This window comes from Rutidosis leptorrhynchoides, chromosome 10 (assembly GCF_046630445.1).
Source record: "Rutidosis leptorrhynchoides isolate AG116_Rl617_1_P2 chromosome 10, CSIRO_AGI_Rlap_v1, whole genome shotgun sequence".
In the NCBI taxonomy this organism is placed as follows: domain Eukaryota; kingdom Viridiplantae; phylum Streptophyta; class Magnoliopsida; order Asterales; family Asteraceae; genus Rutidosis; species Rutidosis leptorrhynchoides.
In genome coordinates, this window is record NC_092342.1 from 129,965,303 (window position 1) to 129,981,901 (window position 16,599).

The following is a 16,599-nucleotide window of genomic DNA, read 5'->3' on the forward strand; positions in this document are numbered from 1 at the left end:
AGAGAAGGAGGCTGTTTCTTTGCTAAAGCGGGTTCATAAGAGTTCGATGGCGCAATATATTGGTGCCGGTGCTGCTGCTCATATTTTTACTAGGATAGGTTTTGCTATTGCTAGAGGTGTGGGGGCCCAGATTGTCTCTAGGCTTCCCACTAATTTTTTGTAAGTTTTAAAACTTTTAAGTTTATAATAATAATAATATAATAATATAATAATAATAATAATAAAATAATAAAATAATAATAATAATAATAATAATAATAATAATAATAATAATAATAATAATAATAATAATAATAATAATAATAATAATAATAATACGGAGTTTTTTTTTATTTCAACGAATCCGTAATTTCCGAGAACTAGTTTTAACTTAAAAATCAAAGTTTCGTTTTAAATATGACTTTTTCATCACAATGTGTTGACCAACACAGCACCTTCCAATATCAATCTTACACTTGCAAAGACTTTTCAAATACAATCCTCTGGTTTTATCTGGAACACAATAATATATAATTTTCCTCATCGTTGAAACCCTAGCTGGTTCCAATTCTTCAATTTCCCTATCACTTACGCATAATTCACCTTTTATTCACTATATAGTTTCGTTATAAATTTAATTACACAGGCGGATTTTGTATTTATATATATTTTTATGGAGATTAATATTAATATATCGGATGAATTTTTGGGAACAGTCGCTCCGTTAGTGGTGTATTGGTTATATTCTGGATTTTATATGTTGTTTGGATCACAAGAGAAGTATCGATTGCATTCAAAAAAAGATGAAGATGAAAAGAATTTAGTTTCTAAGAGTGCAGTTGTGAAAGGTGTTCTTCTTCAACAATTTATTCAAGCTGTTGTCGCTATTATCCTTTTCACTGTACGTATACAATTTTTGTTTTTGTTTTTGTTTTTTTTTTTTGCTTAATTATTACTTGTTTTTATAGATTGTTAGATAGTTCGTCAGTTTTAATCCTATTATTTTTTTAAAAAATATGTCATCATGTTAAGCTGGTAACCAAGTAACATAGTCTCTAAATTAAAAGATTGTATATATTGTAGATATGATTCATACATGTTTCATGCCATCTTGAACTAGGGAAACAGTTAGGTCTTTATTGGTTTGGGTTTTATTCAATTGATATTAAAGGGATTTTGAAATTGAAATTTTATGCCTGTTTGAGTGGTGGAGACATTGATACAAAAGGTTGTTTAAAAAGGGAAAAACTTAAGTTGAATTCTTACTGGACAACATTTATGTGATCTGTGCGGGTGAATTGATATTGCGAAATCGTTTTTCTAATCCAAGCTTGTAGCATATTTTAAAATGTCGTTTTATAGAATGACGACATTCCTATAGTTGGTAAGTTGGTTTATCATGATGTCTTCATGTATATATTACATAATTAATGACATATTTACCACATGATTTTATCTGATGACTATCTGAATTTCCAGTTATAAATATTTTCGTATCTTCTATTCAGTTAGTTCTTGGTTTATCTAACAAATCAGGTTACTGGAGGCGATGAAAATGCTGTTAGCAATGTAAACAATTCTCTATTCGGGCTCGGTAGACAATTCTTTACTGCAATGGTGGTTCTAGACACGTGGCAGTATTTTATGCATCGGCTCATGCATCAAAACAAGTTCATGTACCGCCACATCCATTCATTACATCACCGACTCATTGTCCCGTACGCTTTTGGAGCTCTTTACAACCATCCGTTAGAGGGTCTTCTTTTGGACACAATTGGTGGGGCCCTTGCCTTCCTGTTATCAGGCATGTCACCTCGAGCCTCTATCTTCTTTTTCTCGTTTGCTACAATCAAAACCGTTGATGATCATTGTGGATTATGGCTTCCCGGGAATCTTTTTCATATCTTTTTTCGGAATAATTCCGCTTATCATGATGTACATCACCAGCTTTATGGTACTAAATACAACTACTCGCAGCCGTTTTTTGTTTTTTGGGATAAAATTCTTGGGACTTATATGCCATATTCACTTGAAAAAAAAGAGAGTGGCGGTTTTGAAGTAAGACCACTGAAAGCTGTGAAGGATAATTGATTGAACTCGCTTCTGTATAAGGTTAGAGTATATTGTATGTAGTATGTACCATTATACAGATATACTTATACTTCCTTAAAACGTTGCAGTATATTGTTTGACACCATTAATGTTTGATATCATATAGTATGTTCATGATCATTTTCTTTATGTTCTCTGTATATTCAGTTAAAACCAATGCGTTTCATGTTGGCATTTCCTTCTTTGAATGCGCACTCTTTCTTTTATATATTGTGTCTGCTTGTATCAGTATTTAACTAAATGGATTTCTTGAATTGATAATACTGTTATAAAAACTATGTACAATAGCATATGGGGGTGTCGTGGTTGTGCGTACCGCATTAACAAACGTAGTATTAGAGTCCCCCTTGTATATTTTAGAACCTACTGCAAGCACATGTAGAGGTGGCAAGATGGGTCGGGTATCGAGTCAAAACAGGTATGGGCTGAAATGGGTTTCTTCTAGCATTGTAGTCAGTGTCTATCGTCTACCTTTTTTTCTTTTGTAATTTGTAAATGATTGAAGTGTTAAACATGATTACATAAGTTAAAATTTGGTATCCAATCAATCTGAATCTTGAAAAGGCGATTTAGCAGGTTGTTTGCATTATAAGCATACTTTGTCAGAGCACCTTTGACCTATTTAACCCGTTCCCATTTGTGTTAACCTTTTTATTTGAACTGCTAGAAGAAACCCAAAAATCGACCCATTAAAGAGCAATTGTGTCCACCTTTATGGAACCGTCCCAAGAGTGCCTAGTAGTGGAGGTCCTTATATCCTTACAAAAGGTCTCAGGTTCAAACCTTATCCGTTTACCCGTTTGTATCCCACCTTTATGGACATGATGTCTAGTGTAATCATAACATGGAATATGTTGTCTATTTAAGTATGGGAGCTTTGTTGGCAGTTAATCAAGCATATCTATGCCGTCTTTGATAAGTTGGAGAGTGAGGTGTTAGTTAGCTTGAGACTATCATAAAATGAGAGGTAGGAGCAACAGGTCAATGAGTTAAAATCTTGTTACTCACACGAAAGTATCCTATCCATACAGTTTATTTGTATCGAGGTTTTGGACCATAGAACTTTCTTCTTTCATTGCTAACTTGCTGTAGAACAAGAACTTAAAAAGACTACAGAATGCAAGAATAAGCTTGTTTAAAATATTAGTGGAACTGTATACCAAAACAATCATTGTATTTGGCATTTGACATGCAACTTGTTCTTGCAAAATGTCAAGATATATTGTTTGTTTGCAGTGAATATGGCTTTGAAAAGTCCATCATTTGGAAGAGAACTTGCTCTGTTGGCTTATATTTGTAGCAATTTTTACGATTCTTTTATTATCTGTACCGTAGTAAGAATGGGCTTTGGGTTTGACATCATTTGGAAGAGAACTTGCTCTGTTGGCTTATATTTGTAGCAATTTTTACGATTCTTTTATTATCTGTACCGTAGTAAGAATGGGCTTTGGGTTTGATTTGTATAATCTGCAGCAAAAGAAAACTCTTTTCATATAAAAAGTTGAAAACTCTTTTCATATAAAAAGTTATGTTCCATGAGTTACATATGTGACTGATCGCGCGATTTCATTGACCCTACATAACATTCTATTGAACGCCACATTGCACAGCACGATACGATACAATCACCACTATTCACCACAAACATACAAACTGAACATTACCCAACCAACATAACTAATCTTTAAAATATATAGTAACCAACAACCGTCATCAAATCATCAGAACAACTAGAGCCAACCGAGCCTCGCAAAATGAAAGTCCCCAGAATCTCACAATCAACTGACCCACCCGGACATGGCCACGAAGCCACACCCTCCATGAGACTGTAACCAGATAAACAAAAAAATTCTCGAAAGCCAAAAACCCAGAAGCACCAACCATTAAAATGGACCAATTAGAAGACCAGCCAGACGAATATCCACCTATGCGTGGTCGAGAAACTACCGAGAAAACTCCCCTGAAAACCTAGCCCCATCAACTATGTCGAGAACCAACCGCCCAAAAAGAATCAACGTCGTGGAGGGTAGACCGTGCAAATCCATAACCAAGTAATCAGAAAAAGGCGAGGAAAGGAATCAAATGGAAGCCAAGACCGGAAGACTGGAAAAATGGAAGCTAAGGACGCCAAGGAAGAATAAAAGGAAAGGATGTTGCTGGCGAACACCACCGACCAGAACTTAGCCGGAATTGGGGGAACCCAATAACACCTAGAAAACAACCATTTTTGCAACAAAAAAAAAAAAAAGCAAAAGAAGCCCTAACCAATTAATCACAATAACGAACAACCTATCCTGTTGATAGGTACAAGGGTCACCTTGTTGCGCAAGGATTTTCACCGCAACCTGGACTTGACTTTGATGAAACGTTTAGTTCTGTTGTAAAACTCGTCACTATCCGTACCGTCCTAAGTATAGCCATGTGTAGACGACGTCCTATTCAACAGATGGATGTCAAGAATGCTTTCATGAATAGTGACCTTTCAGAGGAAGTTTTATGAAACAACCTCCAGGATATGTGAACTCCGTTCTGTATCATGTTTGTGGCTTGCGTAAAGCTCTGTATGGGCTAAAGCAAGCCCCTCGAGCGTGGTATCACCGTTTTTTCCATTTACATCGCCTCTTTAGGCTTTGTAAGTAGCAAACCTGACACGTCTCTCCTCACGTACTTACTTGGGATTGCAGCTTCTTGTATTACCTTAGGGTTGATTTTATCACAAACCCCCTTTCTCCGTGAGATCCTTGGTCGTGCTGACATGCTTACCTGCAACCCGTGTAACACCCGTGCAGACATTACGTCCAAACTCCCCACTACTAGTACTCCGATTGCTAATCCGACTCAGTACCGCAGTCTTGTGGATGCGTTGCAATATCTCACTTTTACAAGTCAAGATATTTCATTTGTAGTTTAGCAGCTATGCTTTCACATGCATGATCCTCGTGAACCGCACCTTAATGCACTTAAGCACATTCGTCGGTACCTTAAAGGTACCTTATATCATGGTCTTTATCTGTAATACCCCGTCAAAATGTGGCATTGACGTGCTGTATTACCAGAGGTCCAAGTCTGATCGATGCAAGCTATATGCAACGTTTTAAAAGCAATAGTAGCATTTTATTCAAAAACCAAGCGTTTACAATACTTAAAGAAAACCAACAAAGTACTAATCAAAAGCAAATGTATTTAAAATGAAAAGACATAATGCCACTATCAAAGTTTAAACAAATCTTCATTTCCAAATGCATGACCTCTACTGCCTTCCTAGTTAGAGCGAAAGCATTTCCTAATTACCTGAGAATAAACATGTAAAAAGGTCAACACAAAGGTTGAGTGAATCATAGTTTTAAGTAGTATAAAGTGTAGAGTATAGACCACAAGATTTGTTTGTTTGCATGCTTTGCCGGCATCTTTAAAATATAAAAAGATTCTATAAGTTTGAGCACCCGGTAATGTAACGACCCGTCCTAATCCTCCTGGACGAAGTCTTCAACATCTGGTCCTATTGCGAGGTACTGACCTAAATATTCCATGAATGACTCCAAATAATATCTTTCAATTGAGAAAATGCACAGCGGAAGACTAAATACGTACCTGAGAATAAACATGCTTAAAAGTGTCAACCAAAAGGTTGGTGAGTTCATAGGTTTATCATATACAATCATAAAATTCAGTAATTTTGATAGACCACAAGATTTCAGTTTCATAAATATTTGTACACTCGCAAGTGTATAAAAGTATTCTATAAGTTGTTGAGCGCTTTGGTAACCATACTTAACAATTAATGTGGCATATTCCCTTTATTATGAAATCTCCCTACACTGTACCAAGTGTAGTAAAAACGAAGTACTATGCAACCGTTTACGATACTAGAGCGACTAGCCCGGTTGGGGTGGTCAAACCCGATAGATCTATCAATAGGATTCGCGCTTACATGTTCTTCCAACATGTAAATAATAGTTACCAAGCTATTAGGGAAGATATGCAAGGTGGTACAACTCAACGTAGAATATATTTTAAGTACTTATGTCTATTTCGTCAAACATAAAAGCAGCGTGTAAGACCCGAATATTTTATTGTACATATGTGTGTATAAGTTATTCAAGTTGTGGGGTTTTGGTTGTATATATTTAAAAGCAAGAAAGAAGCTGAACTGGAGGTGTCGCGCGCCGCGCTGCCTGGTGGCGCGCCGCGCCATCTGTCTGCGACAGATTCTCCTCTTCTTTTAAAATAGATATTTTGAGGGCATTTTGGTCAAAACACATTGGAGCCCGAATTTAATGCCTTGGATCAGTTTTGGAGCTTCATTCACTCCATTCCCAACAACCTTATCTTCTCCAATTAAACTCTAGAGAGAGAGTGTAACCCTTGAGAGAGAAAGCTCCATTAAAGGGTGAAAGAGGTTGAATCGGGTCTTGGTGCAAGTTTTAAAGTCGTTCATCTAGTCGATAGCTACGTGGTGATTGTGTTGGTAAGTTATAAAACCCAATTTCTTACTTTAATTGCTTTAAGGGTTAGGTTTTGGGCTAGTGATGAACCAAAGACCCATTTTGTTAGTATTTTGGGGATTTTGGGTGATTATGGGTTATGAAGACTCATTGATGACTAACCTATAGTTCGAATGTGTTAATTGGACTTTTGAGTCTTAAATTTGGTTAGTTGGTGGCTAGAACACTTTTATAATATGTAAATGGGTGTTATTGGGTATGGATGACCCAAATGGGTGTGTTGACTTTGAAATGGGTCAAATGAGTCTTTAATGACCTAAGTGGCCTAGCAAGTATGAAAACGAGTTAGCCTTGTGACCTAAGTGTGTTTTAAACCCATCTTGACGAATGATTAGGGTTTTAGTGTGTGTTGACCCAATTTAGGGTTAAGGGTGCAAATGGGTTGAAATTGCACCTTGGGTCAAAATGGCTTAGAATGGTGAAAGGGTTTGGTTAAGCGACTTGAGTTTGCGATTGATGATGTGTATAATATGATAGGTACGTTACTTTGAGGTCTTGCAAGCTCGGGTATCTTTTCACAAGACTTTGAGGTGTTAAGATGCCACTCGGGTGTAGCATCGAGGTGTTAAGATGCCACCTAGGAGTGTAGTGTCGAGGTGTTAAGACACCACTCCGTAAATTAATGAGTGATGCATCGAGGTGTTAAGATGCCACTCGGGGTGATGTGCCGTGGTGTTAAGGTGCCACCCTATGAAATGTCCCGTTCTTATTGATTAAAAACGTTCCATATTAATTGATTTCGTTGCGAGGTTTTGACCTCTATATGAGACGTTTTTCAAAGACTGCATTCATTTTTAAAACAAACCATAACCTTTATTTCATAAATAAAGGTTTAAAAAGCTTTACGTAGATTATCAAATAATGATAATCTAAAATATCCTGTTTACACACGACCATTACATAATGGTTTACAATACAAATATGTTACATCGAAATCAGTTTCTTGAATGCAGTTTTTACACAATATCATACAAACATGGACTCCAAATCTTGTCCTTATTTTAGTATGCAACAACGGAAGCTCTTAGTATTCACCTGAGAATAAACATGCTTTAAACGTCAACAAAAATGTTGGTGAGTTATAGGTTTAACCTATATATATCAAATCGTAACAATAGACCACAAGATTTCATATTTCAATACACATCCCATACATAGAGATAAAAAGTATTCATATGGTGAACACCTGGTAACCGACATTAACAAGATGCATATTTAAGAATATCCCCATCATTCCGGGACACCCTTCGGATATGATATAAATTTCGAAGTACTAAAGCATCCGGTACTTTGGATGGGGTTTGTTAGGCCCAATAGATCTATCTTTAGGATTCGCGTCAATTAGGGTGTCTGTTCCCTAATTCTTAGATTACCAGACTTAATAAAAAGGGGCATATTCGATTTCGATAATTCAACCATAGAATGTAGTTTCACGTACTTGTGTCTATTTTGTAAATCATTTATAAAACCTGCATGTATTCTCATCCCAAAAATGTTAGATTTTAAAAGTGGAACTATAACTCACTTTCACAGATTTTTACTTCGTCGGGAAGTAAGACTTGGCCACTGGTTGATTCACGAACCTATAACAATATATACATATATATATCAAAGTATGTTCAAAATATATTTACAACACTTTTAATATAATTTGATGTTTTAAGTTTATTAAGTCAGCTGTCCTCGTTAGTAACCTACAACTAGTTGTCCACAGTTAGATGTACAGAAATAAATCGATAAATATTATTTTGAATCAATCCATGACCCAGTGTATACGTATCTCAGTATTGATCACAACTCAAACTATATATATTTTGGAATCAACCTCAACCCTGTATAGCTAACTCCAACATTCACATATAGAGTGTCTATGGTTGTTCCGAAATATATATAGATGTGTCAACATGATAGGTCGAAACATTATATACGTGTCTATGGTATCTCAAGATTACATAATATACAATACAAGTTGATTAAGTTATGGTTGGAATAGATTTGTTACCAATTTTCACGTAGCTAAAATGAGAAAAATTATCCAATCTTGTTTTACCCATAACTTCTTCATTTTAAATCCGTTTTGAGTGAATCAAATTGCTATGGTTTCATATTGAACTCTATTTTATGAATCTAAATAGAAAAATTATAGGTTTATAGTCAGAAAAATAAGTTACAAGTCGTTTTTGTAAAGGTAGTCATTTCAGTCGAAAGAACGACGTCTAGATGACCATTTTAGAAAACATACTTCCACTTTGAGTTTAACCATAATTTTTGGATATAGTTTCATGTTCATAATAAAAATCATTTTCCCAGAATAACAACTTTTAAATCAAAGTTTATCATAGTTTTTAATTAACTAACCCAAAACAGCCCGCGGTGTTACTACGACGGCGTAAATCCGGTTTTACGGTGTTTTTCGTGTTTCCAGGTTTTAAATCATTAAGTTAGCATATCATATAGATATAGAACATGTGTTTAGTTGATTTTAAAAGTCAAGTTAGAAGGATTAACTTTTATTTGCGAACAAGTTTAGAATTAACTAAACTATGTTCTAGTGATTACAAGTTTAAACCTTCGAATAAGATAGCTTTATATGTATGAATACAATGATGTTATGAACATCATTACTACCTCAAGTTCCTTGGATAAACCTACTGGAAATAAGAAAAATAGATCTAGCTTCAAAGGATCCTTGGATGGCTTGAAAGTTCTTGAAGCAGAATCATGACACGAAAACAATTTCAAGTAAGATTTCCACTCGAAATAAGATTGTTATAGTTATAGAAATTGAATTAAAGTTTGAATATGATTATTACCTTGTATTAGAAAGATAACCTACTGTAAGTAACAAAGGTTTCTTGATCTTGGATGATTACTTGGAATGGATTTAGAAAACTTGGAAGTAAACTTGCAATCTTGGAAGTATTCTTGATTTTATGAAACTAGAACTTTTGGAATTTATGAAGAACACTTAGAACTTGAAGATAGAACTTGAGAGAGATAAATTAGATGAAGAAAATTGAAGAATGAAAGTGTTTGTAGGTGTTTTTGGTCGTTGGTGTATGGATTAGATATAAAGGATATGTAATTTTGTTTTCATGTAAATAAGTCATGAATGATTACTCATATTTTTGTAATTTTATGAGATATTTTATGCTAGTTGCCAAATGATGGTTCCCACATGTGTTAGGTGACTCACATGGGCTGCTAAGAGCTGATCATTTTAGTGTATATACTAATAGTACATACATCTAAAAGCTGTGTATTGTACGAGTACGAATACGGGTGCATACGAGTAGAATTGTTGATGAAACTGAACGAGGATGTAATTGTAAGCATTTTTGTTAAGTAGAAGTATTTTGATAAGTGTCTTGAAGTCTTTCAAAAGTGTATGAATACATATTAAAATACTACATGTATATACATTTTAACTGAGTCGTTAAGTCATCGTTAGTCGTTACATGTAAATGTTGTTTTGAAACCTTTAGGTTAACGATCTTGTTGAATGTTGTTAACCCATTATTTATTATAACAAATGAGATGTTAAATTGTTATATTATCATGATATTATGATATATAATATATCTTAGTATGATATATATACAGTTAAATGTCGTTACAACGATAATCGTTACATATATGTCTCGTTTCGAAATCATTAAGTTAGTAGTCTTATTTTTTACATATGTATTTCATTGTTAATACACTTAATAATATATTTACTTATCATTTAACATAATTAACCAAGTGTATCAATATCTTAATATGATTCATATGTACCTAGTAAGACGTTGTTATAACGATAATCGTTATATATATCGTTTTCGAGTTTCTTAAATTAATAGTCCCATTTTTATGTATATAACTCATTGTTAAAATACCTAATGAGATACATACTTATAATAAAATCATGTTAACTATATATATAACCATATATATGTCATCGTATAGTTTTTACAAGTTTCAACGTTCGTGAATCACTGGTCAACTTGGGTGGTCAATTGTCTATATGAAACTTATTTCAATTAATCAAGTCTTAACAAGTTTGATTGCTTAACATGTTGGAAACACTTAATCATGTAAATAACAATTTCATTTAATATATATATAAACATGGAAAAGTTCGGGTCACTACAGTACCTACCCGTTAAATAAATTTCATCCCGAAATTTTAAGCAGTTGGAGGTGTTGACGTATCTTCTGGAAATAAATGCGGGTATTTCTTCTTCATCTGATCTTCACGCTCCCAGGTGAACTCGGGTCCTCTACGAGCATTCCATCGAACCTTAACAATCGGTATCTTGTTTTGTTTAAGTCTCTTAACCTCACGATCCATTATTTCGACAGGTTCTTCAATGAATTGAAGTTTTTCATTGATTTGGATTTCGTCCAACGGAATAGTGAGATCTTCTTTAGCAAAACATTTCTTCAAATTTGAGACGTGAAAAGTTTTATGTACAGCCACGAGTTGTTGAGGTAGCTCCAGTTGGTAAGCTACTGGTCCGACACGATCTATAATCTTGAATGGTCCAATGTACCTTGGATTTAGTTTCCCCCGTTTACCAAATCTAACAACGCCTTTCCAAGGTGAAACCTTAAGCATGACCATTTCTCCAATTTCAAACTCTATATCTTTTCTTTTACTATCCGCGTAGCTCTTTTGTCGACTCTGGGTGATTTTCAATCTTTGTTGAATTTGGATGATTTTCTCGGTAGTTTCTTGTATTATATCTGTGTCATAACCCGTCCTTAACCATAAGAACGTGTTAAATAACGTATGATTTCATTGCGAGGTATTGACCTCTATATGCGACATTTTTAAAAGAAAAACTGCATATATTATACATTACAAACCATGATTCTTATTTTTGTTACAAGCTTTGGACAACATAAAAATGATTATCGTTTAGCGATAATCTTCGACTTACAAACTTTATATATAATGATAACAACACGGTTTCTAGCATATTTTACAACACAGATCCTCGGGTATGCAGTTTTATTTTTGACACAAATATGCGTACGCAAGATCCTGCTCAAATTCAACATTATGCAGCGGAAGCTTTAGTAATCACCTGAGAATAGACATGTTTTAAAAGGTCAACATAAAGTTGGTGAGATATAGGTTTAGTGCCGGCAGCAATATATATATATAGACCACAAGATTTCGTATATAAACAGTTTAATAAAAATATTCTAAGTGGTTGAGCACTTGGTAACCATACTTAACATTTAATCACGTCGCATATTCCCTTTAATATGAAATCTTACTACACCGTACCAAGTGTAGTCACAAAACGAAGTACTGTGCAACCGTTGAATACTGGTCGTCCAGTCCGGAGGCCCGATAGATCTATCAACAGGATTCGCGTTTACAATACCGCTGTAAATATTAGTTACCAAGCTACAGGGAAGTATGCTAGTGGTACAACTCAACGTAGAATATATTTTTCAGTTACTTGTGTCCATAACGTAAAACATAAAATACATGTATTCTCATCCCGAAATATTTAGAGTTTAAAAGTGGGACTATATACTCACGTTCGTCTTGAAGATATATATATTTTTGACTTGGTCTTCCGGTTGATATCACGAACCTATCCATATATAATATATCAATACCTTTTCTTTTTAAACAAACGTCTCATATATATACTTGTTATACTTTTAATACTTTGAATAATTCCTTAGTCCGTAGTTAGCATTTCGTTGTTAGTAATTCAATTTTAATGGTTCATTTGTAGATGTTTAATATACCCGCAATGAAATAAATAAAACCCCCAACGAAATAAATAAAACCCCATCGTATATGTATTGGTCGAGATTAATCTTGACCCACGGTACCGGTGTTGTCAAATGACGTGTTGCGTACATAAAGTACCGGTGTTGTCAAATGACGTGTTGCGTACAAACATGGGATCTTATGATTAATCTTCTCGTATTGTTTACGGGTGATCCTGAACCATATAAAATTGAATTATAAGTACATATATATAAAATATCATGTTATCTTAGAAAGATGTGATTTTATTTAATTTTTCCCAATTAATCCCGAAGTTAAACAAGTCTTGGATAACCAATTTTGTTTCGGTCATAGTTTCTTCGTTACAAATCCGTTTTCGTTGATTCAACTTTCCATCTCCTTGGATCGAGTTCCTCTTTAAGACTATGAACTGAAAATACCTTGGTTTGTATTCAAAATCACACGGCATAGGTGAAACTTTAGTGAAACTTATGAAGTTAAACATTTTCCTTTATGTAAACAACCTTAAATGATTATTTTTCTAAAAATACTTATACTTTGAATTAATCATGAAATTTTTATGTGTTATCATATTCATATTAAAAATCATTTTTCCAGAAGATAAACTTCCAATTCAAAGTTTAAGATGGTTTTTAATTATCCAACCCAAAACAGTCCCCGGTTGCACTCCGACGTCGTAAAAACAGTTTTTAAGGTGTTCTTTGAAAAACCAAGTTATACCTTGTTAAATTAGCATGTAATTAAGTTATATTACAGGTCTTGAAGTATTTTAAAAGTTAAGTTAGAAGGATCTATTTAGTTTGCAAACAAGTTTGAAAACTTTCAAACTATGTTCTTGTTGTTAAAATTTTATACCACAAAATAAGATAGCTATATATATATGAATCGAATAAGGTTATGAACATAGTTACTACCTCAAGTTCCTTGGACAAGGTTGCTGTAAAAGAGGAGTAAGAACCTAGAACTAAAAGGGTGATGGAATTGGATGAAAGATTGGAAGTAAGTTTGTGTTCTTGGAAGGATTCTTGAAGTGTTTTTGTAAGGGTTTTCTTATGGTGATTAAGTGATGTTTTTGAAGCTAAATGATGGGGAAAATGCTTGAAGATGATCAAGTATGAAGTTAAGAGTATTTTGAGAGAGAAATGGGAGTGTAAGTATGAGAAAATGGGGTGAAGAAATGGTGTGCATGCATAAAAACGTTTTTAGGTTATAAAGGAAAAAAAAGATACCTAACTTTGTTTTCTTGCTAAATAATTCATGCTACTTGACAAATGGTTGGTTCCACATGTTTCTGAATCATTTAAGGCTGCTAAGGAGCAGATTTTTATTGGTATATACCAATAGTAAATACATCTAGAAGCTGCGTATGATACGGGTACATATACCCTAGATATACGTGTAGAAATCTTTGAGAAAACGGAACGAGGATTCAAATATAGCTATCTTTTGTAAATATACTTATATTGTTTTATGTATGTAAGCCCTTTAAAAGTGATAAAGTACATATCTATATGATGCATGTATACGTATTATAGGTTATAAGTATTTATGTCGAAGAACGTTACGTATAGTTATCATTTTGAAAACTTAAGTTAGTAGTTTCAAAATATACTTATAACTCATTGTTATTAGTACCCAATGAGATGTTAAACATCCTTAGATCATGTTAAATATATATAAATACATATATATACATAAACGTATAATTATCGTATGTTATATAGTTCGTGATATCATCGGTCAAATTGGACGGTCAAACGTTGTGTAAAACTCTTTTCGAAGACATAAGTCTCAACAATTTGGATTGCTTGTCATGTTGGTAAGGTTTAATTTATGTAAATATTAATCTTATAAATATAGAATGATCGAAAAAGTGCGAGTCATTACAGTACCTACCCGTTAAATAAATTTCGTCCCGAAATTTTAAAATTGTACCTATTTTGCGTCATCGGGAAACAAGTGTGGATACTTTTGTTTCATTTGATCCTCTCGTTCCCAAGTAAACTCGGGACCCCTTCGAGCATTCCAACGAACCTTAACGATCGGTATGTTGCTCTGCTTGAGCCGTTTAACTTCACGATCCATGATTTCGATTGGTTCTTCGATGAATTGTAGTTTCTCGTCGACATGGATTTCTTCAAGAGGAATGGTGAGGTCTTCCTTTGCAAGACACTTCTTAAGGTTCGAGACGTGAAAGGTATTATGTACTCCGGCGAGTTGTTGCGGTAACTCGAGTCGATAAGCTACCGGTCCAATGCGTTCGATGATCTTGAACGGGCCTACATATCTTGGGTTCAGTTTACCTCTTTTACCGAAACGTATTACACCTTTCCAAGGTGACACCTTTAGCATAACCATGTCACCGATCTGAAACTCTAATGGTTTCCTTCGGACATCGGCGTAGCTCTTTTGGCGACTACGGGCTGTTTTCAATCTCTCTTTGATTTGTACTATCTTTTCAGTAGTTTCATGTATGATCTCGGGACCAGTTAATTGTCGATCTCCTACTTCATTCCAACAGATAGGAGATCTACACTTCCTTCCGTACAATGCTTCGAATGGTGCAGCTTTAATGCTCGCATGATAACTATTATTATACGAGAATTCTGCTAATGGTAGATACTTATCCCATCCGTTTCCAAAATCGATCACACATGCCCTGAGCATGTCTTCAAGAGTCTGAATTGTTCTTTCACTCTGCCCGTCCATTTGCGGATGATATGCGGTACTCATATCCAAACGAGTTCCTAGTGCCTCCTGTAGTGATTGCCAGAACTTTGAGGTAAATCTACTATCACGATCAGATATAATGGAAATAGGTATTCCATGCCTTGAAACTATTTCCTTTATATATAATCGTAATAATTTATCCATTCTATCTGTTTCCTTTATAGGCAAGAAATGTGCAGATTTGGTAAGACGATCAACAATTACCCAAATGGTGTCGTATCCCCAGGCAGTCTTTGGTAACTTCGTGATGAAATCCATGGTAATACCGTCCCATTTCCATTCTGGAATTTCTGGTTGTTGAAGTAACCCTGACGGCTTCTGGTGTTCTGCTTTGACTTTGGAACAAGTTAAACATTCCCCAACATATGTTGCAACGTCTGCCTTCAAATTAGGCCACCAATAATGCGTCTTAAGATCTTGGTACATCTTTCCAACTCCAGGATGTATCGAATATCTTGTCTTATGTGCCTCGTTCAATATCAACTTCCTTAATCCACCCAACTTCGGTACCCAAATACGATTTGCAAAATATCGAATTCCATCTTCCCGCATAACGAGTTGCTTCTCATACTTCTTCATTATTTCATTTCCTATATTTTCTTTAGTAAGTGCTTCTCGTTGAACTTCTTTGATTTGTGAGTTGAGATTCATGCGAATTTTTATGTTCATCGCTCGTACTCGAATTGGTTCTCGTTCCTTTCTGCTTAATGCGTCAGCCACTACATTCGCTTTCCCGGGATGATAGCGAATCTCACAATCGTAGTCGTTTATCAGCTCGACCCACCTACGTTGCCTCATGTTCAGCTGTTTCTGATCGAAAATATGTTGAAGACTTTTATGATCAGTAAACACAGTGCATCTAACCCCATATGAGTAGTGTCTCCATATCTTTAACGCAAACACGACTGCTCCCAGTTCTAGATCATGCGTCGTATAATTCCGCTCGTGAATCTTCAATTGTCGAGATGCGTATGCAATAACTTTCTTTCGTTGCATAAGAACACAACCAAAACCTTGTCGCGAAGCGTCACAATATATTTCAAAATCATCGTTCCCTTCAGGTAACGATAAAATAGGCGCCGTAGTTAACTTCTTCTTCAGTAATTGAAATGCGTTCTCCTGCTCCGAGGTCTATTCGTATTTCTTCCCTTTTTGCGTTAATGCTGTCAACGGCTTAGCTATTCGGGAAAAATCTTGAATAAACCTTCTATAATAACCGGCTAAACCTAAAAATTGGCGTATCTGCGTTGGTGTCTTAGGAGTCTCCCATTTTTCAATGGCTTCAATTTTTGCTGGATCAACCTGAATTCCTTTGCTACTAACAACGTGGCCAAGAAATTGCACTTCTTTCAACCAGAAAGCACATTTAGAAAATTTAGCATATAGCTGTTCTTTTCTTAACAACTCTAATATCAACCTTACATGCTGCTCATGCTCTTGCTCACTCTTGGAATAGATAAGAATATCATCAATGAAAACGATAACAAACTTATCTAAATATGGACTACAATC

At 34.8% G+C, this 16,599-nt stretch overlaps 1 protein-coding gene across 1 annotated transcript; it reads left to right on the forward strand.

Moving 5' to 3' along the window:
• The first annotated feature begins 438 nt into the window (after window positions 1-438).
• Window positions 439-2,294, forward strand: LOC139872039 (sphinganine C4-monooxygenase 1-like). Its single transcript, XM_071859826.1, has 2 exons — window positions 439-880; window positions 1,516-2,294. The coding sequence occupies exons 1-2, from the start codon at window positions 653-655 to the stop codon at window positions 2,068-2,070; spliced, it is 783 nt and encodes a 260-aa protein (XP_071715927.1). The 5' UTR covers window positions 439-652; the 3' UTR covers window positions 2,071-2,294.
• The last annotated feature ends 14,305 nt before the right edge of the window (window positions 2,295-16,599 follow it).

Bases quoted from the DNA above. Each gene is read 5' to 3' on its own strand.
- LOC139872039 (XM_071859826.1), top strand. From the start codon at position 653: ATGGAGATTAATATTAATATATCGGATGAATTTTTGGGAACAGTCGCT. The intron at 881-1,515 runs GTACGTATACAA...CTAACAAATCAG, and splicing joins TCGCTATTATCCTTTTCACT to GTTACTGGAGGCGATGAAAA.